The following is a 21,021-nucleotide window of genomic DNA, read 5'->3' as shown; positions in this document are numbered from 1 at the left end:
TGTAAACATGCTTAAGTTCAATTGTATGCTTAAAGCATTTGTTAAAAGCTCCTTAAGAACTATTATAACTGAAATAACAGTTTCAAACAGAAACAATTAAAGGATTTGGCAATTAATCTATAAACCAATGCTACTTACTCCAGCTAAAGTTCTATTAATATGTTCACTTATGCAGTCTTTGTATAACTCACACTTGGCCTTTGGATTTTCTGTAGAAATTAAAGAGAAAGTAATTATATATTGCAGTTTAATCAATATTCAATATATACTCATTGCAAGAGCTCTTGTCTAAACCACCAGCATCGTGAATTTATGCACATAAGACACATCACTGCATTCTCAAACTTCAACTGCTAAGACTTTTTCTTGGCCAAATTTACAGCACTGGATTGGACTCAGACTCTGAGCTTTTGTTTTACTCAGGTAGAGAGCTTGGCCTCTTTTCTTGGGACTTCCACAGGTGAAGTTAAGACGCAGCTCAAATTTACAGAGAGGAGAGCAGGTCTGACAACTCAGAGGAGATGTCCATTATTTCGAATGGATTTCATCTCACTGGTTAGCAAAAATACATTTATGAAACAATTCTATTCTCAGGAAATGTAGATACCACTGCCCAGCCTCTTTTTCTTGTCTCACTGATTAATCTAACTGAAGATAAAGAGGCACTGGTGGGTTTCTCAGAAGATGTAGCTCTATAATAACACATAAACCTTTATAATATCAGGTACCTTGGCAGGAAGTGCCATCATTTGGCTTAAACTGCAATTTTCCTGTGGATGGTTGATAACCTTCCTTACAGGAGCAGTTATACCCTCCATCCACGTTTTCACATTTTGCATGATCTCCACAGGCAACAGTTCCTCCAGTGCTGCACTCATCTACATCTGCAAATATTGTGAGAAATTGAATTTTTTATTAAGTATTTACAGACTAACACCTTGTGCTTTGTTGGTAATAGTCCTGCACACTGCAAGCAGTGTCATCATAAAATTTCATGGGGAAAAAAAAAAAAAGGCAAAAACTTGAAGGCAAACTTAAGGGCAAAACACCTCCCAATTATAATACTTAGGGATTAGAAGAATAAATCATAATTGATCATCTTTTTATACCACCACTTTTATTACTATATAATACTGCATTGTTCATGTTTTAAACCACCAGTTTAAACATTAATTCTATCATAACAAAATGCTCAGCATGATGCAAATCATCTGAAATCCATTTTCCAGAGATTAGACTAAATAGATTTTCTCAGCCTTATGATTCAGTTAGAAAAGAGAAAGAAAACTGCAGCCTTTTCTTTTAAGTCACGGCGTTAAAACGATGCTACAAAAGATCACTCTATCCATCTCGTTACTCTAAGTTTTAAGCTCTGTGCCCTTTAAAGAGTTTGGCATGTCTTTTTGTTTTTTAATCCGCATTTAAATTACATTTGCCTAAAATGGCTTTTGTGCTTGTAAATAATTTGCCATTAGGAAGACAGGTTCAGTAACTGGGTGGGGCACAGTCCAAGAGTTAAACTGATGAATTCCGGTAAGCGAATCCATGAATTGATCAATTTAGGAGAGCTGGGTCCTAACTCTCTGGCTGGAGTAGGGATTATTTTGCATTATTTGGTTGGCTGAGGATAGAGATCAAATAACTCAACGGAGAAAGTAAACTGGGAACAATACCAAATAATTCTGAAGAATGAAGTAATGGACTGTGAAATGCTGTGCTGGAAAGGAGAAAAGAATGAACAGCTTTGGGACAGGTATATCTGATGAAACGTGTTGAGAAATGAAGAAGTGACTTGTGAGCAGATTTAAAGGAACAGCATGAGAGGAGAAGAGCCTGAAACTGAAGAGAAGGACAGTAAAGGCAGAGAGGGGGTGCATGGAGAGGAAGACAACTTAAGAACTTGCATGACACTGAATTTGGGAAATTAGTGAAAAAGGAGAACAAATTAACCAATAAGCAGAGAAGAATAATGAATTGATAGGGGTCCATCGTGCAGCCAGATGGGTTTTAACAACAAACAGGCAGAAAGGAGTTAGAAGGGGCTGGAAATGCACTATTAGCATACATGAACTATGTTTTTGTGTGTGTGCTTTTCTTTTGATAGAGCATTGTTAGTGGTTATCAAAAAAGAATGTAACAAAAATGAGCAACGAAGTATGTGAAAGAAGATCGCTAGAGAAATTGTGGAAGAACAGAAAAATGTACTGCATGTCTGTGGGTATATCTAGGGAATACAGAAAGATGTCTGAAGGATACGTGGGAGCCATTTGCCTATTTGGACAGCATTTTTGTTGAATTTGTAGAACATTACTAATGGCAAGAGAGCCTTTCTGCATCCACACACTTGTTGCTGTTTTGTGCCTCATTCCCCAGTTCCTTCTGTTCACAAGCCAAGAGGTCTTCCTAGGGTTCAAGGAGATGGTTGAGGTCTCACCTCACTTTCACACCCCTACTTTCCTCACCAAGCAGTGACTCTGATTCGCACCTGAAATGCTGCTTTTTAAGCCCATGGTTCAGAATCTCCCATTGAAAAGCTGTTCAGACACCCACCTGCCAGGTGCAAGAAGGAGAAGTGGGTCTGGAAGCACATCTGCCCTCCCCAGCACAACCATCTCTGCTCTTCAGAGAGGGGCACCAAGGGGGCTGTGTGTCTGAATGGGTTGGGGCAAGCACTGAGGTTTAAAGTACAATGTTAAATTACAATTATCTGCATTAGGGCAATAGTTTGTTTCCATATTTAATGCCCCAAACTGCAAACGTTTCTATTTAACAAGCTGAGTTTTGCATTATCCATACTTTCAGAATAATGGAGCTAACCATGCTATACAGCAATAAATTTGGCAAAACTGAAGAAAAGGGGAGAAAGAAGCAAAATATACTGCTACACACAGGCTACCTCATAATTAAATGCTGTCATTTAAAGACATAAGGCTCAAGTTCTTACTCTTGCCATTTAAATAACCTCTAACATCAGTAAATTATAAAGCTCTTTTTGAAACAAGAGGGTGCCTGTCAGTGCCCTGTTGTGTGACTCTGTGTAAAACAGAGAAACTTCGAATGAATTGAAGTGTCAAGGGTGAAAACCATGACAATACCAGTTTGTATAACAAGAACACACATCAGTCTTATACCAAAGATTTATTTGGCCTTGTCAGCTACACAGAGAAGGACATGTACATCTTCACAAGATATTCAGCATGTAACACAGTGCTAAAACAGCAGCAATAGAGAGCAAGCTTTGCTAAAACTTACAACGACTTATAAATAAATAAATATTTGAATACTTTCCAGGCTACGATTGCTAAGTATCACGTTTCCATGTAATTTACTGATGCAAGTATTTCAAAACTATTATGATAATTTGCTTCTCATGAACGTAGTTTGATAAATCATTTATTTGTCATTATTGGGTATTCATACAAATTACTCTTCCTTTTGTAATTATGTCAGATATTAAGTGTAATGGAGATTTTAATGAGAAGTCAGGATTATCCGAAACAACAGCAGAAACTCAAGTACCAAGGCACATATCTGGCAACAGGACGGCTATTTAAAGTCTGATAGAGACACCCTGTTGAGTACATGCAAATAGACTTTCTGCAGTTAAGTCGTCCATATGGAATGAATCCATATCACGCCTATCTAATTGACTGTTTCCTAGAGAAGAAAAATCGCCTAGATGACAAAATTAAAAGGCAATAGGCCCGATCTTGCAAGGTACTAATCAGCTTCGTATCCCTTTTAAATCAATGAGATTGTCAGGGGCTGCCAACAACTTGTGAGAGTTGCAAGAATGCTGCTTTTAAATTCCTGCTTTGAAATACTGTGTGCAGTAGCTGTAGCTTTTTGTTTCTTTATATTTTGTAGCTATGTCTTTTTAACCAAATATGCAATTGTTGGACCACACATGGACAACAGCTTTTCAGTGCTTTCATCAATCCCATTTTACTGGAGCTTTGGGGTGAGGATCTCAAACCGTCCTCCTTGATCTACTACAGGAGTGGGACTGGGCTGCCAAGGCTTGTGTGAACAGCCTTCACAGACAACATTCCTGAGCAAAGGTTGAAGAACAGCAGCTTTTTAAACAGAAGAGCATTTGCCACAGCTCTGCAAAAAGCCCTGGCCTTTTAGTAAATATTCAAAACAACTCCTGGAGCTGAACTTTGAAGTTTTTATAATAGCTCCGATCAGAAAAATAATATCACCATCACCACTTAGGTTAGTGTGAAAATAGATTTATAACCTTTTATTTTATTTCTGTGCTTCGTCACTCCTCATTTACTGCAGCAGGCAAGCAAATCCCAATTAAATTAAAAGTACTGAGAACAGTTATTATGTTCAGTCTTGCCAATTACTGGATTGTACCTACATCGCTTTGATTCTTCACCAGTCAGTCAAGACAGCTTGATGTCTACATTATACCTTCTGCTTATTAGTAGCTTGCAAGTGATTGAAAAGTCCAGTTGCAAAGGACTAGATGTTCCCTCCCCATGTTTCCATACTGTGGAAGGCAGCAGCAGACACAAAGTAAAAATGTAAAAGCCTACGAATGGTACATGTAAAATAAAAGTTGGCAATGTAGCATAATGCCATGTCCCATCCACTGAACAACTCCCCGGGCACATACAAGGATGTGATGGTCCCAGTACCCTCAGAAGAAGCCAGGAAAAACTTGAAGAAAACTAATAGCATGTTCCTGGAAAAGGCAGAATAGCACAGATGTTACTTTCATCTTAAAGAGGGCCATTTTCGTGTTTTAACTCTGCTGACCAGGGTGAAAAAATTAGGTTTCTATTTCACCTTTTTATCTGCAGTTGAACATTCAAGAAAATGTGAAGTCTAGGGAAAAAACGTGTTTTTTACACAGTAAATAGATTTGAATAGCTCACATTCAGAACAGCAGAAAAATATCATCTTCTGAATCATCACGTCTGTATTTCTCTTTTTTAATTCTCCATTTCCTCCTCTATCTGCATGTTTCATTGTCATCTCTTTGCTAATTCTGCCTAGTAACATGAATGAAGTACTGCTGACCCGCAACTCAAAACTTAACCTTCTGGTCAGATTAAAGGTGAACTGACATTTCCCAAAGCTGTTGGCCCAAGTTTTCTTTTGATTCACTACCTTGAGAGTTGTAATCACCTTGTATTTGGAAGTTTAATACAATATCCAAAGAGGGAAGGAACGCACATGTATGTGCCCATGGCCTTTGAAATGGACTCATACACACAGTGATGTACCATGTTTGAGCCACTGGGAACCCCAGGTATTTTTGATGGCATCTGACTATAAACAAACAGGTTGCACAATGGCATACCCTCCAAAATTCAACCTATGTATTTTTGAAGTTACTGCCACATACATTATATATATACTAAGAAGAAAACATAAGACTTCTCAGAATGTGAAAATATTTTGTGGCCCTACAAACTTGGGTAGGATGAGTACTTGATAGCTCTGTCCTCTGATTTCTACTGGATAACTTGGACTGTATTTACAATGACAACTACAGTAATTGCCTCAGCTACGTATAGTACACCCTGAATATACCGTTGTCAGCTGCTTCTGCGCAAGTCATACCTACTACCTGTAGCAGCAGGTCTATTTGGTACAAAATACATATTATGGTTTCCCTGGCAGATAAAGTAGAAAATTAATTGTGGATCAAAAGGTTGTCTTTAGGACTCACTGCTTGGTAAAGTAATTGGTACACTTGTTTAATGAGAAAAGGTGCCCACAGGTAATTTTTTATATCAGTGTGAGTTTTTGAAGCTCTGAGCTCCTCCCATACGGATTTGCAAAAAGGAGAAGAAAAGTGGTGAACTAACCCCCAGTAGAGGATAAAAAAAGATCAGTCTGACCAGGAAAGAAAAGAGGGAAAAAAAAAAAAAAAGAAAAGAAATTAGCAAGCTAATGGTAAAAACTAAAGTGACAAGAACAGTCAGAGAAATAACTTTGAAGACAAAACTTCTGAAGCTGAGGAAAAGTCATAACGTAAAAATCAAAGCCTGGACCAGAAACTGCGAGAAAATTTACAGCTCAATGTGCTAACCGTCTCGGTCCCAGCTAATTTAAGAACGATTCATAGTGGCTGGATAAAGCAGAGCTCTTTTAGATGGATGTGAGCAATGGGCAAGAAATGTTGATTAGATCACTTTCTGGCTTAATATGCAGCCATTCTGCTGATATTAAGAGCTGTAAGAAGAGAGGTTGTCAGCACTCACAAGCTCACAGGAGACATATCTAGAATGAGACACAGTCAGCATAAAGGTGTAAAGGGCAATAGATTTATTTCTCATTTTCCCATTCCCTGAGGACTGTTGCAACATACAGAGAAAATTACCAGGAGTTTGAAAAAAGAGGATAGTTACAGTTCTTCCATTCAAAGGAAATCCTAAAGGATTGCATAGTTGTTCAGAAATAACATTTTTCCAGAGAACTTTTCCTACCCTGTAATCTTGTACATGATCCATCCAACTGCTACAGAAACAGAGGCTGGTGGATGGCACGGGAGGTAGGATAACTACTGATCTTGCTCATTGCTTTTGATCAGACTTGAAAAATTACCAAAATATCGCAACCAAAGCCCCCAAACAGAAGATATTTGGAGCATAGTAGGTCAAATGTATAGGGAATTTTGTTGGTCCCAAGAGACCTGAATGCAGAATAGTTTCTCACTCTGCTTTGTTTTAAGAATATTATGACCTTGCTCACAGATCAGTGAAACAGCGGCATAATTGCGTGGAATGGGGATTTCTGTGTTACCTTGACTATATATTCATAATTTAAAACTGTGACATGTAGATTAAAAATATTGTAAGCAAAGACAAGATTGGAACGTTACTGAAAGCAATGGCAGCTGCTGTGTTATGAGTGAGAAGTGTGGGCCTGAACTGGAATATAAAGTCTGTACCAGTCCAAATTGTGGGAATTTTATATCCAGATACCAAATGTCACAATTCTGAAAGCATTTTGCTAGGTTTCTGTAATTAACAAACGCAATAAGAGAAAAGTGACAACATAAAGCTAGCTGGCAGACATTAATAACTTACCCACACAGGAGGTTCCATCATTAGGTACAAAAGTTTGTTGACCATTGCTGGATTTGAAGCCAGGCGCACACATGCAGAAATAACTTCCCACTGTGTTTGTGCAATTGGCGTGCTCTCCACAAGGCTGAGTAGCATTTTCACATTCATTATCATCTGTCAAGACATAAATAATGGAAAAATATATTTGCATTTGTCGACTGAAGAAAACAGTAAAGTAAAAGCTTAATTTGGCCTCTGGTATTTGATTTATTTGAGATTTGAATGCTGAGTTGGCACTCTTGATGTTTGTCTATATAGTTTTCCCATTGCCAAAGATGTAATCAGGTGTTCAGCAGCACTCTTCTGCCCTCATTCTGCATGAGTCAACAAATGAGAAAACCAGTGGGATATTGAAGTGAATGGTTTAATTGGATATTCACTTTGAATAAAGGATTGAGATAAGTATAAATTCTGTGATAGTTGTATTCAGTAACGTTACTTGCTACCCAAAAATCTACAGGTAGAGAGTCACCCTGAAGATGCATCTGGGAATTAAGAACCACAGAAAATGGAGCTCTAAAAGGTATCAAGAAATCACCCATATCCTTCTCTAACACCAAAGCAGGATCAATATTGCTAAACTAGACAGGTTTTTCCTGGCCTGTTTATGAAGACCTTCTGTGGTATTTCTCAGCAGTCCCAGACAACAAACTTATGAGGTTTACCTCTTTGCAATTGCTGTGCAAGTCATCAGTTTTGCACCTGCAAAATTACAAGCTCTCTTTTACAGGGCTAATCCCATGCCCCCAACGATATATGAAAAAGGAATTATACACACAGGTTTTAAGACTACTTCCTCTCTGCAGAGCCTCTACATGTGGTGTCATTGTGAGTACGGGGATCCAGCTATCTTGATCAAAGGTCAGATGAAATCACAAATACCTGCTTTGAACTGTATGGTTGATCTTCTGCAATGACTCGGTAAAACTATTTCGCCTTCAGAATCTTTGAAGGTCCCTTTTGTCTATTAAATTTTCAGACAAAAAATTTCAAAAGCTTCATTATCGTAGACTCCCTATTTACGAAACTGAGAGTAACACTCACAATACTGACAATTCCGTCTTTCCAAATGGACCATTTCTCCCAAAGCACCCCAAAATTCTGAAACAGACAAATCAGTGAAACTGTCCTAAAGAAGACAACACACTGAGCAGAGTTCTCTAGTTTCCACATCGTAAAAAAGGAAAAGAGTTAAAGGCTTCATGAAGACTAGTAGGATTTTGATCCTGTTCTCAAGAAAAAGGTACTCATAACGTGATGAATGACAGCAAAGAATTCTAACAGGGAGAGAAATAACAATTTATTGCGGAAGAGGAATGATTAAAGAGGGTGACAGACAAAAGAAATATGATTTCAGAAAAGACACCCAGGGATGAGTTTCAGAAAAGTGCTACTGCTTCCTGATGGTCAGTGTCCTCATAAGGTGTTTACAAAGACAGGTTACAGATAAGTAAAGTGTCATGTAAGCTAGGGAAGTGGCAAGATTAGACTACACCAAGAGCTGTAAAGGATTGCAGGAGTACATTTCTGCAACATAAATTAGTCACAACTCCTAGAGTAACATTGGAAAAGGACATTTTCCAGATTTGAAGTCTGTCGTGATTTTATATGTTACTCAGTTGAATCAGAGATGCAAATATCAATTCAGAACCGCAGCTTTCCTCAGGGGAATTTGGGTCAACAGTATCAAATGGATTATGCTCATTATAACTAAAATTGAATGTAATTTAATGAGGAATCCAAGTATAAAAGCATTTTGCCAACACACGTCAACATTATTTATTCTACAGCTCTGGTATTCATGAGAATACTGCAGAGAAGGTGTATGATTTGGATATTACTTAAAGAATGCCAATGTAAAACCAAGCCAGTGTAAGTAAATTATGATAGGGAGGAATAAAATGTGGTGTTAATCCAAGTTCAAAAGCTGAGCATGAGAATATGAAAAATCCAGTTTGGCACTGGCATTGCAGAGATCAGGCCCCAGAACACTTTACAAATCATGGTAGCAAGGTCCGGTTGTTCAAGTGTCATTTGTGTGTGTTTGTGTGTCTGGCTCTTTGGCAATCCCAGTTTGCTTCCAGATCCTGGCATTTCATGACAAAAACAAGTGGAATACCATAAACTTAGTCTTGGGAAAATATTATAGATACTAGAAAACAATGTGTTGGCCTTGAAGAGCTCATGGGATGGTATTCATGGAAGATGAGAAATAGAAGGACACTGATCTCTGCAGGACTTCATTCAAAGTAGAGGAATAACAGAGCTGACAAGAAAAAAGATATAGGCTACATACAAGAATTTTCCTTTTGTATTTATTTTCTAGCAGCTCAACTATAGTCCTCAAAATCCAGCACTAATACCTTTCTTCCAGTAGTTCAAAGAGTTCATAAACAACGTTAAAATGACTCATGCAGTGGTCATGAATAAATTCTTTACAATTAGGCCTAATTAACTCCATTGGATTACTGGTGTTTTTCCTCAATATTTAGGATGTCTGTAAGGGGTTTAATGATGACTATATTGCCTTAGAAGGCTTGCCTATTGAGAGAACCTTTTCAATAATTTGAGAAACCTTTAGATCATCAAAGTAGAATAGAAGTAACTTACCTTGCAAACACGACAATGGCTATTTTAAAGACTTAAATTCATAAGGAGATTTCAATATTCCCATGGTCTAATGCAATACTGAGCAAACCATGCTGAGGGATAATTCGCTGGACCACATCCTGCTGCCATTGAAATTAATGGCATAAAAATCAATGATGTAAGTAGGCCCTGGGTGGTACGCGCTATGGAAAACTACTGGATTAATGAGAAAGGCAAGTGTGGAAGAAGTTTTCAAGAAAAAAGAAGTTTCATATACAGTTTGACTAGATCTGTTTAAATAAGCTGTCCAATTTCACACAAAATGTTTTACAAGATCAACAATGATGGCAAAAGTATCTTCTAGTTCTCTGTAAAAATAATTTGAATTTTTTCTTCAGACAGCAGTTCAACGCGAAGCCCAGGGGCTTAAAGTAATTTTCCAAATCTTAGATGATTTATAATATTATTGGATTCGTGATTTAAAGGACATCAAGAAAAAAAAATAGGATTTCTAGATGGAAAAAAGTTCTGGGGTGGGTTTTGTTTGTTTGTTTAAGAAAATCTTCTGTCTATACTGAGAAGAAATTTTTAAGGGAGCAAGCGTACAATCCACCTGCACTGTTGCTACCTAATTTAATTACACCATGTGCATTCATTGCTGGCACAGATACTCATTGAACACCATAGGCAGTATTGCAGGAATGCACATTCCTTTAAAGGTTTTTTTTCATTGTTAAGTGAAATTTGCAGGAATTTTGTCTAGCACTATATTACAATTTTTTTTTTTTTTGTATAAAAAACATTCATTTTTTTTCAGAACTTTTGAAGCATGAAATACAAAAAGGAAGACTGATTTGTGGATTTTAGGGCCATGATACAGTTGAAAGCTAGAGGAATCTGATAAGATTTTAGGAAAAATGACAGAGGAAAGTTTTACCCTGTCCTATTTTAATATTGGATGGTTTAAAAATTATAATCTACAATAAGAAAATGCTGGGGCAGCTACAGCTACAAAATGAGACAATTCATTATTATTGTGATAAACCTAAGAAAATGTTTTGAATTATCAATTTTAGATATAAAATTTTTGTCATACTGTTTATGTATTTTACATAAAAAGTGTCATAATGGAAAATCTTATGGTGGCAGATTCATCAAAAAAGGCTTTGAAGGCTTTCCATTGCACTGAATGCATCTCCATTATAGACTTTCTGATGTTATGATGACTTTTGGATTGAAATTTGTCATTTTGATTCACAATCACATAGCAGTTGTGGGGTTGTTTTTTTCTGCCTTTTTTTTTTTTTTGTAACAAACACACAAGGTTGAAACCACTCTGGTTAAACAGAATGATTTGTGTCTGTTCAGTCTTTTCCAACACATGCAAAATGAGATTTTTGTAGAAGTGAACCTTTGCATTATAGAATATATTCTGGGATCTCTGGCACTGAATTAAATTGATATCAGTAAGGCTGAGGATCTTTATTAATTGGTAAGTGGAAAGACTGGAAAATTAGCCATGTTGAACCTGGAACTTGGTCACTGGTGGTAGCCAGCTGGAGGACTCTTGTGATGAGAAGGTCCCTGGTTGAAGGAGCTTGCCAACCTGTGAGCCCACCACAGGGAAAGCCTGCCCTGGAGCTGCAGAGCCCGTGAGCTCAGCCCTGGACTTTCATGCTCTTGGTCACCTGCAGAAAAGCTGGAATTCCCCAAGTCATGTATAAAAATCCAACAGTTAGACCTACATCTCTCAAGGCTTTCTACTGGAGCCTCACTACAGGTAAAGCACTCAAGGCTCTTGCTCCTCTGCTTCTTTGGCGGTGGTCACAGTCTTGCTCCCCACAGAGAACAATCTGTGCTGTGGCCAGGGCGCTTTGTGAGGTCTGACCTGGATAGCAACAAGCTTCCCAGGGCAGCAGAAGGCTGGCTGTTCCAGGGGAACTCTTTTGACACCTTGACATTCCAGGGAAGGATTTTAATGAATCAGGAACTCCTGACCAGGGCTTGAGTTTGACAACCTGAATTTTCCCAAAGCCAGCCTGAACAAGCATTGGCACAATGGTCTGATTTTCACAGGTTTAATGAAAGCCTAGCGCTCCTAAGGACCGTAAGAGGCTGATACTGGGGCCATTGCTGTATACTGCAACATATTCACATTCTGTTTGACGCATTCCCCAGGTGACATAAAAAAAAAGCAGCAATTAAACCATCAACAATTAATTTTGCCCCAGTCCAGGCCTTTTGAAACCAAGATTTGAGGCCTTTGGGACATACCCATCTAATCAGAACAGCAGTGGCAGCACAGGGCTGGGGACCAGTATCAGACACAGCAGGCTGAAAAGTGGACAGCACTGGGTAGGAAGGGAAGGAGGCTGGAGCAGCTGGGGAATACATTGATTCACTGCATCTGGCTGTTCTCTTTCGACAGCAGCCTCTGCTGCCAAAACTGCTATGCAGCCCCCAGGGGAAAACTAAAACTACCCTTCCCTAGTGTAACCCTCATGGGAGAACAGTACTTCAAGTGCCTCACTTAACCCCTCAAAAGCAAGGAAATGAAAGGCTTCCTGTAAAACAAATTCCAGTGCTACTCATCCCGCTGTGTTCAGCTTGTCTGGAGGTCTCAGAACAGTGGGTGATCTTACATACATTACTTCTGTGCTGCAGGACTGTGTGTCTACAGCCATCGCAGCCTGAGTTAAGAACAGCGATACCATTAACAACCTTGCCTTTCCTTCCTTGTGATGTGTTTCCATTAATGGTAATTTAACACAATTTGTTTATGATTCTCCAAAGATTCAGCGTTCAAGTTTGGTCTAAATCAGCATGAAAGAGCAGATGCTTAGAAAAACCTCTTGAGACTGCAGAACTGGGCTGGAAATCTCATTTAAATATGAATTGCTTTCATAATGGGCCCGATTCATCTTTGTCCTACACCAGGGCAGGGGACCATGCAGTTGCAGCACAGGAAATCTTGCCACTGCAAGCTCTGTCTAGCTAAAATTTTGTAACTCGCTCCCTCCTTGCATGAGCTTTTCACAACACCTTCTCAGGATATTATTGTAGCTTGCCAGGAGCTTTTAAATGGTTTGAACTTTATGGCTTTGCAGATAGCTGGACTCCAAAAAGCCCTTGTTCAGCAAACAAATATTTTCTCTCACATCCTTCACAGGCTATATGTATACACAGAGCTGATTTTGGATCAGCAGTTCTTTCACGTCTAGCTGCACTGAAGTGCCTCACAACAAAATTCCCTTAGTCCCAGTTTAAGGAATGGGGCAGAACAATCTAAAAGAACATGTTCCTACATATTCAAAACACACTTAGGTTGAGTTTCAGAGAATGGACAAGATTCAGAGAGGTTAATACATTATCTAAACTGCTTTCCTCATCTTGTGCTGGTATTTTCAGACATTACAAATTAAAGATGAAAAGCATTTATCACTGGGTAAGCGCCAGTGATGAAACTGTTATTTGTTCAACCACACAGAACAACTTGCCTTTTCAACACTTGCGAAGTATCAAAGAAAGAAAATCTATAATTTCTGATCACTCATATGTGAAGAATAAGGGGGGAGATGGGGAGGGGGTGGAATCTTTAAAAGGCTAGTCCTTGGCTGGAAACAAACCATTTACCCAGACAAATATCTGTAGGAATTTGAAAATAAAAGGGAGAACAGGGCACTCAGATTACTGAAACAGAGGAAGCGGAGGGGGAATAAAAAGCTGTTGAGTGGCCCTGTCTCATCTTTTCCCCAGCATTACCTCCTCTGAGGGCAGGAGTCTGGGTTCACCACAAACAGTAGCAACATGCCCCAGAGGAGATCTTAGAGCTCCACTGACCTGTGGATACTCAGCAAGAAAGATTCAGAGCTCTACAAGCGGGGAGCTTCAGTTTGGGTGTCCAAACCCCAAATTTATTGTCTGTCTGATACCCCTTCCCTGACCAGACCATAAAGGAAAGACCTGTAACTGCTGTGAAGATTCACCCTTTCTATTACAGGCAAAGCTCAGAGCCAGTCAAGCATCCCCCGCTGATGTGGTGAGCAGGGTCTCGGGGCACCTGTCACTGGTGTGGGTGAAGAGCACAACCCACATTGCAGCGCGGGCACAAGGGACCAGGAGCTGCCACTCACTCTGCAGGGAAGCAGACCGTGACCTCCTTGCACCTGGAGCACTGCAGGCTCCCCCTCTGCCTTCTTCCCAGGAACGTGGCATTAATTCACCAGCTGAGCACCTGGCCTGATGAGCTGTTAAAATGCAAAGCTAAAAGGAGAGAGACTGTAGCAGAGCAATGTCAGAGACAGGAAAATGGAAAAAATCCAGGATGAAGGTGGTCTCCTGGAGTTCTCAGACTGGCTTCTTGAGGTAAGGAGTGACTACCAGAGGAATTCTCTGGAAAACCAGATTACAGACACTGAATAGGAGAGGGTAAAACAATTAGCCCATTTTCAGTAGAAGTCACACACAGCTCCTGGCTAGCCACACCGTGAACTCAAACAACCCCAGGCTCCCATCTGAGGGGATGTGAACGAGTGAGACATCACCACTCAAATCTAAACAGTTTGGTCCCAAGTAAGAGATAAGACAGAAGGAAAACAACTCAGCAAACAGTTTGATTAAGGGGAAAGAAAGCTTTCAGGCAACAGTTTCCCAAATTTCAAAACAGAACTGAAAGACATTTATTTAGAAAGTGCGGCCAGGGAATGCATCAGCATCATGGTATGAGCAAGCAAGATGTGAAAAAGGGGGTGAGAGACAACACAGCTTGAATGAGGCAGAGGAAAATTAAGCATTATCTGATGAGCGTGATCGAATTTGCTATGAGCATGCAGCAAAGGCTCTGATAAGAAATAATGGTGTTCTCTGTCAGAATATGGACTTAGTCACACAGGACTAAGTCCTGGGGTCTTGAATGCCATGTGGAAACAACATCTCTAATTCTGAAGAAGGCTTTCCCTCAGCTGTTCCACTCCATCACTCCTTCCTATGGCAGGCTCTGAAACAGCACATTTCTTTTTGCATTTACTTTCGCATGAACAGAACAACATTCTCATGTTTAGTTTAAGTGTATGAAAAATCTGTTTTCCTAACAGAGCCTGACCTCAAACTCACTGAAGTCCAAAGAATGGCTCCCACTAACCTGCATCTTTGCTTTTATAGAAGCAAAGGGGCAAAATCCGCCAAGAGCAGAAGTCAGGAATGAAGACCACATTACTCTTCCTTTCCTCACCCCACACAGATCTGATTACCAAGACCTAATCTCAACATCCTGGCAGGCACCTTGTGTCAAGGTTATTACTTGAGGATTAGACAGAATGTAATTGAGACACATAGTCAGTTTCTTGGTTTTCTTCCTTGAAAAACACAGAACTAAAACAAGGTGAAGTGCAGATGAATGGGAATATGCTTTCGAACTGCCAGCAGTGTATAGGTGTCAACGTTTTTCCCAGTGCTATCAGTAGAAGGCTTTTAGCAACTTCCCTGTTACTAAATTACATCATTCCCAATCCAGTTTTCACTTTTCCTGCTAGTTTTCTTATTTTCACTAAAACTCATCTTTTAACTGAAAAGTAAAACAGCATATGGACAATCAGAGAATATTTTTGCTTAAAGGAAAGTGAGCAACACAGTGGTCCCTTGCTGAAAGGGATTTGCCAGTGGATAACTATGACCCCGGCAGAACTGAATGGGCAGCCCAAGTGGAAGTTCTGTTTCAGCACTGCTGATAGAACTGTATTTTATGTAAAAACCAAAACAACAAGAAACCAAACAAAACAACAATAAAACAGCAAACAAACAAAAACCCAACAACAACACAACACCACCACCACCCCCCCCCAAAAAAAAGCAAACACCACAAAACCTGTAATTTCTTGCAGACTTCCCATTGCATTTTCCACTTACCATAATGCTGACATAGAATTGGCACCATGAAAGCAGATATATTGAAACATGAAGCTGAAATTTTGATTACATTGTTTAACCCTTTCTACAGTTTATACACATAAATGCCATGATATATCTCTGTTGTGCTCACACATTCTACCCAATACTCCAAAAGCCACCATATAATAGCATTCAGGAAAACATGACTCAAAGTTGTTGTTCAATTCCTAATGCAGCTGGTTCTTGCTATTTCCAACACTCATTTCTGAAAATTCTGTTTGCAGAATTCTCTGAACCAAATTACATAAACTCAACATGGCACATTCTGGTATTTGTCTAAATCCAAACTTTCTCTTGCATATTACAGCAGAAACTTTAAACCGCCTCTCGTAGAGGAAATAGTTCCCTAGCAGCTGTAAAGAGATTGCACCCTATGATGTACCAAATCTTGGGATCCACCTGAACTGCATCCAACAAATGTTAAATGCATCTAAAGAAAGGCAGTATAACCATATCAGGATTACTTCATCCATATCTAATCCCCAACAACTACTAGATGGATGTCTGCTACAACCAGTCACACATGGGCCATCACTCAGAGGTCTCGATCTCTTTGGCTTCTTCAACAATGCCCCATCTAACAGCAAGTGAATCACAAGGCTGGAAGTCAGGATGAACATGAATTCTCACATCTCACATTTCCAGGCTACCTTTTTGGCCCTGGGGAGATGAATGGAAACTGACAGAGTTTATCACTTTAGCAGCACTTTTGGAAGGGAAAAGAAAAACTGAACTCTACTAAAACTGTGGAGTTTTTTTGCTAAATCATGATATTAACATGATTTAAGAGCTTTAGTAGGAAGTCTCTACTTGGGCAATAAGGACAGATCCATATGTAGAAAGGACAATCGGGCTCATCAGTGTTTAACTAGAAATCTCTCTTCATGTTTTTGAATCTGTTGCTTAAAAATAGGTGGTACATTACAAGGTGCAGGTATCATTGTACTACATTATCTTCAATAAATTTTGTCCTTTGAAAAATAATTTGCTGTAACATATCCGAAACTGTATTAAAAACATCTCTTGCTTTTAGGTTTCAGATCTGTATTATGTTCCATTTTGGATTTGAAAAGCAGAATACAATAAAGATGTGGTAAAATTGCTGTGAGAGAAGTAATAGCTCAAATAACATGGAAGGCCATAAAACAGTGACTACAGGAGAAACTATTTTTTTCCATTGTGGAACAGTATTCATTGATTTTTGAAACCACAGGCTAATTATGCTCTGAGTGGACAAAGTACTTTAAGGAGTCTAGTCTGGGCAGAGACATTGAGTTCACAATGTACTTTTATCAAACCCAAGTTACAGTACTCAAGACAAGAGTAGCTTGATGAAATTTGATTGCTAGTACTATTCAGAAGGTTAGATGAGGTGACCTAATGCTAGTCTATGAGATGCATGGACCTATATTGCTCTAACTTAATGTTAAGGTTAGGTCATTAGAAGAAGATAACACCAACAGCAAAGAATAGATTGATTTTTCTTTTTTTTTTTTGTTTTTTGTTTTAAAGTTGATATTGTTTCATTCTTGTCAAAAATTACATGCGAACTAAGCATCTTGTAGAGTGGCCCTCGTAGCTTTCATGTGGCTTGGTGACAGTGTGTATTTTGTATTAGCTCTATTTGTAAGATTTCCTATTTAAATGCTCTGAAATTCAATAGCTTCACTACTGGATAATAGACTAATTCAACAAAAGGAAATAATTTCAATCTATAACTGAGAAAAGCCATTAATTACTGGAAAACATCCAGTCTCTAAACCTGAAGATATCAAATATGGTCTGGCAAGGAGGAGACAATTAGACTGAGGAATTCTACCCAGAGGGAAAACATGCCAGCATTACTTCAGCTAGACTAATGACTTGAACAATAACCACTGAAGTATTTCCAGCCACTGTCAATGCTGTAAGTATTTAACTCTGTGGTGAAAATATCTTAACTACCGCATATTCTCAGAGACTGACTCCAGCTGTTCATTTCTGATAACACAAGTCACTATAAAAACATATAGCGTTTGGTGTCCCCCCCCTTTTCTTCTGATGTGAATGAAAGCTAAATACAATTATGCCAGTGAAATTAGAGGTTATAAAACTTGAGAGAAATCAGGTCTATAGTACTGCTCAGGCTCAGCTGAAGCATTGCAGACTTTCGGGTGATCACAGTAATTTTGCGATATAATAGCCAAATATCATCTTAGCAGAATTTACTTATTTGAGAAGCATGTAGCCTTCTTTTCTGGAGTAACCTCTTCCAAAAAACAGACTGCTATAAAGGCCAGATTTCCTCTTTCATCTCACCCTCCTGAACCCTACAGCTTTGAAGTGATGGAGCCTGCGATCTCCTCATGCCGAATGGTGTTCATAGAAAGAAAGATCCAGAAAGAGCTAAGACATATAATCTGGAAAACTTTAGCTCCATGTCAGGTGTCAGAATAAGTTAAATCAGTCAGGTCCCTTAATGAATTTTGAATATGGGGGGAGTACATAGCATCCTCATTGAAAGTGGCTTTTCCCTTGCTGACTACAACAACTCTGCTCTTCAACACTTATTACATACTAGGCTGAAATACTCTGTTTATTCATAATCACTGTCATCTACATAATTTTGTCATTTTCTAGTGAGGGTGTTTATTCTTAGATACAGGGGCTAAGGATTTTATTATTCCAAAGATATTGAACACACTTAGTAGGCAAAAACATAAAAGTTCCATTAAAAGCATACCTACAGTTTGGACAGAAATCATACTTATAACAGGGAATAATGTTGAAACATGCCACAAGTCAGAACTGAAAACACTTTCAAGTTGGCCTACCCTAATACAACCTGCCACGTAAAGTGTTATTATGTACATTTTATGCTTGGGAGTGCTGAAAGGCGGGAGGGCATAAATGAGTTGTATAAACGCTCTGTATTTTTCAGCAACCAGAGGTACGTCTGTACACCATGCTGGAGAGCTGTGCAGAGCCCAGAGGCTGGTCCCACCTCAGGCAGAGGTGCTGTGTTAGTGCTGCTCTCTGGGCAGGCTAATTAGCCCTTTAAATGGAGTCCCCATTAGCTTGGACATGGCACCACGCTGCACAGCCACACTGCTGGCGGCTGTTTGACTGGGTTTATCCAGTTACTGCACTGTGTCAGCCCAGCAGACACTTGGAGACAAAGTCCCAATTAGAAAACGCTGTTGCCACTGATTAAAGTGAATGGTATAATTTACATACTAAGAAGGCAGAAGCCACAATAAGAGAATTGTCATAAGGTACTGAATAAAGGCATGTAAAATATCACAGATTTCCACAAAGTGCCATGCTGGGGATCTGTCAGAGAGGCAGAAACCTTCCACAAGTATTTTTCTAAGTCTTACTCATCTGCAAAGTCCCCAGTTAGAAATGCTAAAAACTTGTTTCCTGTGCAAATAACAACAACAACAACAACAACGACGTGGTTTCCCTTCCGTTATTGAAATAAACTTCTCAAAATAAGCGCCTAAATCTAAGTTCAAGCAAACATAATCAAGATAAACATCTCTATTATAAAATAGACTGAACTTGCGGAAGCATTGGGTACGTATCTAAAGCATGTTAAGTATCCCTGAAAATTGGGCCAGTTATTAGATATGCAGAGAAGTCCTGCAAAATTGTTTGGAAGCGTTGGACAAGAAACTGGCTTAGCCAAAAAAAACCCCACCAAAACCAACCAACCAACCAAACAAAAACACCAATAAACAAAAACCAAAACCAAACAAACAAAACCCCACAACAGTAAAGACTGTTTATTTTTAACCCAGGAAAACTATTACATCATTTATCAAATGTTTTGTTCATTAAAAAAGTCATTGCCTTTTGTCCTCTGCACCCATCTCTGGATGTACCAGCACAGGCAGTTCTATAGGATATCCTTAGTTTTGCTCCAGAAGTCCCAGCTCATTCAAGATACTGAAGATCCCAGAATAGTTTGTTGGGAAAGATTCTCTGTGCTCAGATTTGTTGCAAACTTTTTATTATAGCAAGCATTAAACATTTATTTTGTTTATTGAGTCTAGTGGAGTAGGTTTACACCTCAAATCTAAATACAGACTATGCACAGAGAAAAGAAGCGTTTAAAAGACATTTATTTTCAAATGGTCAAGCTTTTAAATGTGAAAATACTGGGTTAGAGCTTAAATTCTTATACCAGCTGCCTTGCCCCAGATCAGGCTCCGTAAAGTCAATCTCAATGATCTCCTCCATAGACCCACTGAAAGATCTGGGATAGGTGACATCTAGAGCCAGGGAAAAGAGCATGTTGGGGACTGTCATGCTTTGGAAAGGCTGACATTTCAAAGAGGGTTGACTATTGTTCAGAGGAGGGCTTTATAAGTCCACAAATCTACTCAGGAATCTAAGCAAGGAAAGGGTATTCCTTTTCTCTTAACTAGTGACATCCATGTTACATCTGTTAGAGGCAATTGGCAGAGCCACCCTGTGAGTTAAAGCCCAGGAAAGAAGGAAAAATTGTTTCCTAAGCAGGTCCAGTTTTAGGCTATTAAACTGCAAGATAACGACAGGTTTCTTGAGGAGCAACAAATTTCTTTAGAACTTCATTTGGTGCCTGTTTTAGCCAAAGGCTGCACTGTTGTGTTATTTTATGTTTAAACAGGCCCTACTCTGACAAGCCACTGAAGTCTTTCAAGTCCTCTCATCTTTATTGAAGACAGTACTTTGATCTCAATGCCAGAAAAGGTCAATGCAAGAACTTCAGAATTAGACTTGTTTACATCCAACATACAATACAAATAAATGAATGTGGCAAGGATATTCCAGGCAGATTAAATGAGGTCACGTTTTCCTAGTTCTGCTTAAAATGTTTTTGTTTTTTGTCAACCACTGTGCAAGCAATGCCATCATCAAATCCAATGAAATTCACTTACTGAAGTGCTTCCCCCCTCAAACCATTTAATCAATCATAGTCCAGAAGGGCTGTGTCATAGGATAATTGCAACTTGGCGTACCAACAAAGAGCACCCAAACATCCTCAGCTTCCTTATCTATACAATGGGCAGGGATGACAGCCATTTTATTAGCTGAGATATTGCTACCCCCATCAGATAAAATAGTGTGTTTTGTTGCTTTGATGTTTTCTGTCACCACAGCAGAGCTGCCGTTTTCAACTGCATGTTTAAAGGATGGCTGTGGTGGCAGCTTATGTTCCTCCACTATAACACTGCCTACCAACATCTTGCAGAAAGAGGGAAGGGGTGTACTAATAGCACTTCATCAGAAAGACATGGGAAGAGCAAATTTTGCCGCAGTTATTTCTAGTCAAGGCATAATTATGAAGTCATCTGTCTTGTATAAATTTATTTCCTTGAAGAAGAAAAGATCACTGAAGAGTGAATGCCCACTGAACGGACAGCCAATG

At 39.1% G+C, this 21,021-nt stretch overlaps 1 protein-coding gene across 3 annotated transcripts in view; it reads right to left on the bottom strand.

Moving 5' to 3' along the window:
* Positions 1–21,021, bottom strand: part of ADGRL4 (adhesion G protein-coupled receptor L4) — a 74,876-nt gene that overhangs the window by 29,107 nt on the left and 24,748 nt on the right. Inside the window, exons 3-5 of one of the 3 annotated variants that reach the window (XM_065842145.2) lie at positions 7,053–7,205; positions 729–884; positions 139–209 (exon numbers count right to left, since the gene is read on the bottom strand). In XM_065842145.2, coding sequence (XP_065698217.1) covers positions 139–209; positions 729–884; positions 7,053–7,205 — 380 coding nt within the window. The remainder of the gene's footprint in view (positions 1–138; positions 210–728; positions 885–7,052; positions 7,206–21,021) is intronic. The other 2 variants (XM_065842146.2, XM_071810515.1) reach the window with 2 other exon arrangements.

Source organism: Patagioenas fasciata, chromosome 6, assembly GCF_037038585.1.
Source record: "Patagioenas fasciata isolate bPatFas1 chromosome 6, bPatFas1.hap1, whole genome shotgun sequence".
NCBI lineage: Eukaryota > Metazoa > Chordata > Aves > Columbiformes > Columbidae > Patagioenas > Patagioenas fasciata.
The sequence above is the reverse complement of the archived record's forward strand: the minus strand, read 5'-3'. Positions and strand labels throughout refer to the sequence as shown.